General features: G+C 36.3%; 1 protein-coding gene across 1 annotated transcript; it reads left to right on the top strand.

The window, feature by feature from the left end:
- The first annotated feature begins 6097 nt into the window (after nucleotides 1-6097).
- On the top strand, nucleotides 6098-6540 carry LOC145052540 (uncharacterized). The gene is made up of 2 exons (XM_079000365.1): nucleotides 6098-6240; nucleotides 6306-6540. The coding sequence occupies exons 1-2, from the start codon at nucleotides 6098-6100 to the stop codon at nucleotides 6538-6540; spliced, it is 378 nt and encodes a 125-aa protein (XP_078856491.1).
- Nucleotides 6541-9053: the final 2513 nt, after the last annotated feature.

Genomic DNA, 9053 nt, shown 5'->3' with positions numbered 1-9053 from the left:
TATTCGTATGTATATTGAAACGAAAGACTCAATAAATCTGTTTTGTGAAAACTTATGGTCTCGAAAATGGTTGATTGGACCAAAAACGAACACAAAAGAATAGGGAGGGGGCGTCGGTGTGTGCATGTTCGTTATCTGCAGTCAATCAACAAATAAATAAATAAATAAATAAATAAATAAATACGATTATTGGGCTGAAAATTAATTTACAAAATAATAAATTAATTAACAATTGATGTTGGTGGAGTTATTTTTCATGAAGTAGAGGAGTCGGCGGGGTTATTAAAATGTTGGAATTTTTTACTTAGGAAAAAAAAGGAAAAAAACTATGGTGAGTAATGAGTAGAGAGGCTGGAGGGCGTCAAAGAGGGAGTTTATTTGCTTTTAGTACACTTTTGTTGTTTAAAGTGGAGAATGAAGTCATTAAGTATGGTGATGCGATGTGGATTTGGGTTATTAAAGCGATTTATGGATTGGTTTCTTAATATTTATCAACTTATTTGTGTTGACATATTAAATATATATTAAATATATATCATGCGCACGCTTAAATTATAAAAATATTAAATATATATTATACAGACGCTTAAATTATAAAAACATTCTGTGTGTTAGATGGTAGTGGAGCATGTTTAATATTTGGAAGGTTGCGTCACTTGCGTGTTTGAAACCGCCTGGTAAACTTTAAGATCTAGACAAAGCTGCACGAATGGTCCTTGTGATTAGTTGAATCAGGGCCGACCTTATACTTCTATTTGTTAAGGTAGGGCTTAGGGCCCCAAATTGTAAGGGGCCCAATTTAATTCCAATCCAATAGACTCTTCTATCCATATATTCACGCCCCAAAAAAATCATGTTGCGATTCTAAAGACTACAATCACGCCAACATTAAAGACGATTAAACTTCTCGCTGCTGTCGACTGAAACACGCCAACATTCCGTTCTTTTCTCCATCCTCGGAATCGATTCAGGCCTTCTTCGAATCTTCTCCAATCGATTCTTCCACTATTCCACTGCTGTCGATTGAATCACTATTGCTCTACTTCTCACTGCGGTTCTCGCCTCTCGGTTTCTCCACAACAATCGATTCTTCATTTAATTTGAAACGGTAACGTGCTTGACTAATGACTTCTTGTATTTTCCCTTTTGAGTTTTGATTTTCCTATTGTATTATTATGTAATTGGGGTTAATAGCCGATTAGCTTAAAGCCTGAAACCAATGTTCTAAAAATCTCAATTAATATTGCTGATTAATGGAATAATGGTCGCCAAGCCAATAAGATTTGTCCCACTACTTCAAATCTTCAATTTGCTTTGTTTGGTGAATCATTCCTAAAAAAGATTGATGCTTTTTGGCTATAGGTTTGGTTGATTGGCCCCAAACTCCAAACTCCAAACTCCAATATCTGGAAAATTCTTCATTAGTACTCCAAAACAAAATTGAATTATGATGGAATGTATCCATAGTATAGAATGATAGAACAAGTTTTTTGATCAAACATGCGATATTTGATTTGAATTCTGTGGTTTGACCTCAATATTTGGTTTTGTTTTTAATGAGATTCTTGTTTGACATCTAGTTATGTAATGTCTTTTGATTAAAGCACAATGTTTCATAAAATATATTCACAAAAAACATATACATAAAAAAAAAAATTAACTCCGCCATTTGTAAACTGAAAGGGCCCTAAATTTTTGGTTCGCTTAGAGCCCCCAAACTGGTTGAGCCGGCCCTGAGTTGAATCATGCATAGGGGTTGGAAAGAACAAAGCATATATATATATATATATATATATATATATATATATATATATATATATATATATATATATATATATAGCTCCAAATCCTTGAGGTGTTGGTCACTGAAATCAATCAATGTAGCTTACAAATTATCTTCTCCATCTTTAGAGTATCAATTCAACCACTCTTTAGTTTTAAAACATAAATTTCACTTGTATAACAGTTGGTTCTAATAACAGTGTTGATGAATCGATGCATCATGCATGGAGGTGGGATTCAGAATGTGCTATGGTGACGGAGTTGTAGGTTGGAATGGTGGTAATGTCTTTAAGAATCAATGGAGAGAGAGAGAGAGAGAGAGAGAGAGAGAGAGCATATTTTATTTATTTATTTTTATTTCTTTATAAAAAATTATAAAAAGAAAATAGAAAAGGTATTTTTTTACTTTTTCTTTTAATCAGAAAAATATTTAAATAAATAAAAAAAACCAAAAAAGAAAAAAAATAATAAAGACAAAATCGTCATTATGAAAAAGTTCAAAACAAATTAGATCAAACTCATTATGGTGTTAATCCAAACCTTTTTGGACCAAAATGACAATTTTCGACATACCACAAGGACCATTCTTGCAGTTTTGTCTAAAATCTAATACTCTGGTGCTAGCATTCCATCCCATAATTGAAACTATTTTAGTTACGGAAATCTTGAAAAAAATCCTAAATTTTTGGGAAAATTAATGATTAAATCATATGCATCTCACTAGATTTTCCAACCTGACCCACTTAATTTATGTGTATCACAGGTAGCGGTGTTAAGACTGCTAAAGACGTGAGTAGGATGCTAAGTAGTGTATTGATTTATGACACGTAATAGTGTTTAGGACCATGAAGTTTTTACGCCGCTGTAACACATGTAGTGTATTGATTTATGACATCTTTAAGATTTTATTATTTGAGACAACCACTTGTACTAAAAAATATTTTTATGTATTGGGATTTTCCAAAAAATAAAGTATTATGATTTTTAAAGCGTAATTTTTTTCTGGTTCTGAAAATAGAGAATGTCACATAAAACATATTTATACACACAAAACATTTTAATGTTATTAAAAATTAGGTATAAAACATACTTATACATAAAAATGTATTATTATTAAAAAAATATGTATAAAATCATATAAATTTGTTTTTTTTATACGTATAAAGTTTTTATATGTTTTTATATGTATATTTTCATAATACGTATAAATTTTTTATATGTTTTTAAACGTATTTATATGATTTTGTATGTATTTTTTTAATAGTATTAATATATGTTTTTAAAACATATATTTATAATAATAATAATAAAAATTATAATAATTTTAATAATTTTATTATTAAAATTATAATAAAGGATTCAAGTGAACACAATAATTGAAAGTAGAGCTTAAACCATGAAAAGACTCATAGCTTGGTGGATAAGATGTTTGCTTTAACTATCGGAGATATGATATTCGAATCACTGATTTTCTTTATTTATTTATCTGTGACATAATCTTCATATATACTTATAAAGCTAGCATTTTTTCTTGAATCTCATATATTTGAAAATATGGGACGGTACCTGGTACTCTAAATACCAGGAAATTCGGGAATTGGTACCGCCGATACCGGTACTAGTACCGAAAACCAGTATCATTCCCGGTACCGGTACCGGTGATGTTAATTCGGTTCGGTATTCGAGATTGACTTTTGACCAAATTCGGTTTTTGGGAAATCGGGAACGGTACGGGTCGGTACCGATTCTGTCACACACTCATCCCTATGCTAAAATAAACTATAAAAAGAAGTAAATAAAATGAAACTATCAGTCCTGTTGACAATTCTGGTGCTGGTGACGGTTCATGCTCAGGATCTAGAGTCGGGCAACTCGATGAGCAGACTAGGGATTTCGTATTGTATGAGATTACTCGTTGCATTCTTGATCAGACTCCTGTGATCTTTGGCTCGGTCAAGGAGGGTATTCTAGAGGTTCTGGATGAGCGGTTGAGCTCGTTTCGTTCTGAGATAATGGCACTAGCAGGAGCACATTTTTTGACATTCAGGGAGTTTTGGGCATGTGGAGCTCCAGATTATCATGGGGAGAAGGACCCCATAGCGATTCAACGGTGGTTATCAGGTGTTGCTAACGCCTTTCGCACTGGTCGTTGTCCCGAGGGGGATAAGGTCAGACTAGCTTCTTGCCTTTTGAAGGACAGGGAACGAGACTGGTGGGAGGAGATAGAATGTTCAGTGGGTGACGATGTCGTTGATGTGATGTCATGGGATGATTTCTCGACCAGGTTCCGAGCTGAATTTGCACCGGTGATTGAGGTACAACAGTTGGCGCGAGAGTTTCAGGATCTCCGCCAAACTACGGAGACGATGGATGAGATCACTGCGATGTTCCGGGAGAGGGCGCTTTTGGTTCTGTAGTATGTGGCGGATGAGGAGACAAAGAAGGCTCGATATCATGAAATGTTGATGAGTGACATTTGGCAATTTGTGAGCCGATCCAGCTGCAAGACGCTGGAGGATATGATAGCTCGAGCTAGGGAGATGGAGATTGACCTGGAGATGGAGAGGAAGAGGAATTCGGATGAGGTTCAAATATCAAGGGGTTCGGGAAAGAGGCCCAAGGTATCAGATTCCAGATCGAGAGGCCATCAGGGTCGTAGTCGTTGTGGTAAGTGCGACAAGGCGCACAAGGGACCGTGCCGGATGGTGGTTCTGGCTGCTTCAAGTGCGGCCGGACAGGTCATTATAGCAGGGATTGTACTACTATCACCACCCAGGGATCTGATATGCTTTGCTTTCATTTCAATCAGAGGGGCCACAAGAAGGGTCATTGTCCGAGTTTGGATGCAGCAGGACTGGTGTCAACACCCGCTCCTGCAACTCTTTGGATTACTAACGGGCGTTGGGGCCGAGCAAACGTGTCTATGGCGAAGATCAGGGCATTCCAGTTGACGGTCGAGGAGGCGCGTGCAACTCCCGACGTGGTGACGGGTATGTATCTTCTCCCTGTCTTTTTATTTATATTTAATTGCTTGCTTATGTGAGGCTTCACATACGCTAAGCGTACCTCTAGAGTACGCCCCACGTACTCGCATAGGTTAGCCTTGTTGAGTTGACTCGACTGGGTTGACTCAGTTGACTTAGTGTATTGACCATTTGACTTTGACTTTGACCAAGTTTCACCTTGAGGGTATTTTGGGATTTTGATGGAATTGGTCACTTGGTGGAAATAGGTATTGGTTAGAGAGCTGAGATTCGGAGTCGGACCTCATCAGTTCTGTTTAGTTTGCGATGTGAGTTTTCCTCACTATATTTTTGGGTCGAAGGCACCAAGGTCGGCCCCTTTGGATTGTTATCATGGTTTATCACATGCTTGTATGTTGTAGTGACATGTTAGATCTGTATCATAATATATAGGATAATGCTATGCTTAGTGATCTGTTAGATATGTATGATTGTCTGTATATGCTACCTAAGGTTTGATATGGTATATGTTGATATGTGCTGGTATGTTGGGTTGAGGCGATCCTGTTATGTTCTCAAGGCGAATAGACCTAGGGTGTCCCAGATAGATTGCAGGCTAGTAGGGCTTACCAGTCAGGCCGAAGGCCCGGAGAACGTTCAAGATAGGCTGAAGGCCCGGTGAGGCTTACCAGTCATGCTGAAGGTTCTGTGAGCGTACCTGATAGACTGTAGGACGATGGAGCGTTCCAGTCAGACTGAAAGCTCTATTTGCATGTTGTTTTCTGTTATTATTATTGATTATGTGTTGTGTTGATACTTTGGGGGAAATTCACTAAGTTTTGAGTTATTTTTCAGGTACCTCAGATGATCGTGGGAAATAAAAGGTGTGATCGTGCACCTCCTTGTGTTTTGATTTATGATTTCGGGAAAACTCGATATTAAACATGTGTTGAAAACTAAATTGTAAACAATGATGATTTGTAGATTGACTTTAAAAGTTTAATTTTTTTGTGAATTTTATGGTTGTTACAGGTGTCAAACTCACTCGTTATGCTCGCCAACAATCCATGAACACCACCCATAGCTCTCGCTAGGGGGGTCGCCACCCATACCTTGTTATAGATTTGACGAGAGAGAGAGAGAGAGAGAGGAATTTGATTGGTAAAAAATCCCCCAAATCTCCATCACAAAACCCCGTAGAGTCATCTTCATCCAGTTAATCTCGAATTTCAATTACTCAACACTTCGATTACACTTTAATTTTGTTTATTTTGATAGTTTTTGTACGTGGGAAATCATGAACCTTCAGAGTTAATGACAACAATCAACTGGTAAAGCTTGCTTTGGTAACAATGACAACTTGGGTCTTAACATTTGGATCAATCGATCCAGCTTTCGTAACAAAATCTGGCGGACGTGTCGGTGGTCAGGCGTTCCGTTCCACCCCAAATCAATCAACACCTCATTCATCTTCACTAAGAATCAATAACTCAAGGTAATTTCATGTGGTTATATATTCTCTATATCAAAGTAATTTGATGTTTATTTGTGTGGTGGCAGGACCAATATTTACATCAACCCATCGGTTTCACCACCGCTGATCGGTGGATACGGTTATGGGTATGGTGGTTGCGGGTGGTCGTCGTTTTCATTCTTTACACCTGGGCCTAGTGTGGCTGTGGGAGTCGGCAGTGGGTTTGATACCTTGGTGTTGTTTATGCTTCTTGGTGTTGTGGCATCTATCGTTAGAAGGCTCTTTAAATCCAGAAATGATTATGGCGATGAAGATTACTAGTAAATTTTTGTGTAGAATAACATACTTAAACGTATGATATATTTTTAGATGTATAGATCACATAACGGGGTGAACATCACTTGATAAACTTGACATGGATATGAATTTGATTGGAGTGATAGGAGTGTTACCACTCCCTACCGAATGTTAATATTAGGAGTTAAATAGAGAAAAATGAGACGACACTCAAAAAGCTGACGTGACAAGGTGCTAGGAGTGCTACCATTCCTAGCACCTTGCCATGTCAGTTTTTTGAGTGTCTAACATATTTTTCTGCATTTAGCTAGATTTGGTAGGGAGTGAAATATACAAAAATTTTCTGTAAAACCGAAGAAGTGGAAGCATAAAGAGGAAGATCGAGATCTATAGTGCCATCACTGGCCTATATTAATTACAGCTCGTACCTTCAACCAATGAGCCAAGATCTGTGGTAAATCCTTTAAAACCACGAAAAAATCAATGTAACAAAGATAAGAGAGGAACTTGAAATCTTAAGGATCTTGGTGGGACTACCTGGATGAAGAGCTTCATTGCAAAAAAATCAAAATGGCTCCTAGAGAGAACATTACATCATAAAATTGAATGAACTACGAAAGTATGATGAGATTAAGAAGAGGATGAATCAACACACTGATTCTGAGTCAAGGAGGGAAAACTATGAAAAATCATAACAAAAGATCCTTACATGCGAAAGTCGTGTGAAGAGATCGATGTAATCAACTGTTAGGAGGTTAGAAGTTTGACATCGATCTTGATGGCGATTGAAGAACATGGGAAGGGATCGATGTTGACGGAGCCACGAAGGTTGCAAAATTAGGGGGAGGTCGTGGGAGACTCCGGAGGTGGAATCAAAATAACCGTAAATAAGGAATTATAAGGGTCCAGATTAAAAGTTGAAAATATTGGACGGGTACGATATGAAAATGGTTTTTCATTCGCCGCCACTGTTAGTAATAATAAAAATAATAATAACTAGAGGGGTTACCCGCGCGTTGCGTAGGGCGGAATGTGTTCGTTTTGTGAGACAAATCATGAAGTACGTTGCATAAATTGGTATCCAAATTAAAGTATGTTGCTATTCTGTGTAATTTTCTATCAATCGGATGAATGGAAATGTAATGATAGATCATGCTACCAAAAGTAGTAGAATGCTATATTTGAATAGATTTTCAGAAACAATGAAAATACAATCTTAAATCCATGTAGTTTTAAATGAAAGTCGTGATGTATGTAGAGAAATCCGATTCATATCAAGACCAACAAATGTTTATGTATCAAGCCCTAATGTCTTTGTCTGGTAAAATTCCAAGAGTGATTAGACTTGTGAAACTCCTCATCCACCTAATAAGACATTCAATACAAAAAATACAGATTAGGAGGCTCATAAATCACTGATATTCTACAGCTCAGCTAAGAGAGAATGTAAAAAATGGTCAAAGAACATCATGTGTAGACAAATCTATTTTATCGCAAAACAACGAATTTTACAGTGTAGTATTAAACAAATGCTTCAGAAAGGGGAATTATATCGGACAAACCAATCGGTCGTTCAGAATCCGTACAAAGATGATGTGAGAAGTTGATTTTACCTGCAAATCAAATAGGTTTCATTACAGAATGATAAAACCTGCTTATATATATATATATATATATATATATATATATATATATATATCAGCAGGTCTTAAACCCTCATTTCCTTGATTTTTGAAAAAAATATAATCATAAATTGTACTTTTTTTGGTTTAAACCATAATGATAAATTTAAAAAAAAAGTCAAAACAAAAGTAAAAGACATGATTACCTTGATTGTCAAATGTTTTGGGTACTACAATAAAAGCATAATACATGTTCTTTCGGTTTGAGGAATATCCAATCCCAAACAACTTATTATTTTTTGACTAAAACACCAAAATACCATTCTCATGCCTGTTGAATGTAATAATGTTGAGAAATATTAAATGTCCTCTACATAACCGACACACTACCATTAACTTCATTCTAATGGAATCAATGATTCCATTCCATACCTTGAGTTTCTTCTTGGCTTCCTTTTCAGTAATAAAAAATTGTTGGATGTAAGGTGAAATTAGTACTAAATTCCAAGTTTTCAGTTATAAAAAGTTGTTGAATTTCTTTCAATTCTAACAACAAAAAGGCTAAAATTGAGGTCAATTCTATGAAATCTTAAGAGAAATAGTAACCTGGTCATTAAGCAAAGAAAAGCAAGGTAGGTTGAAAAGTTTTAAGTGGTCATCTTTCTTGTTTCTTGATTCGTCATCTGAAGTTTGCTTGAGGACATCTGTAAAAAAAATTCAAATTTAAGATGATGTTCATCACATTTAGCCCTTATCCGATCCAGCAACTGGTGATGAATCTGATTGGGACACCAATTGAGGTTCATGGAGGCTGAAGTTTCTCAGAAACAGTACCCATGTCAGACTTTTTCTGGAGATCATGAGAAAAGGGAGAAGTAGAGAGGATTCGATCGGAACCTGGATTCAACGGAAGCT

This window comes from Lactuca serriola, chromosome 1, assembly GCF_051521515.1.
Source record: "Lactuca serriola cultivar US96UC23 chromosome 1, Lser_US96UC23_V15, whole genome shotgun sequence".
NCBI classification, from domain to species: Eukaryota; Viridiplantae; Streptophyta; class Magnoliopsida; order Asterales; family Asteraceae; genus Lactuca; species Lactuca serriola.
Note: the sequence above shows the minus strand (reverse complement) of the source record. Positions and strands in the feature narration are given on the sequence as shown.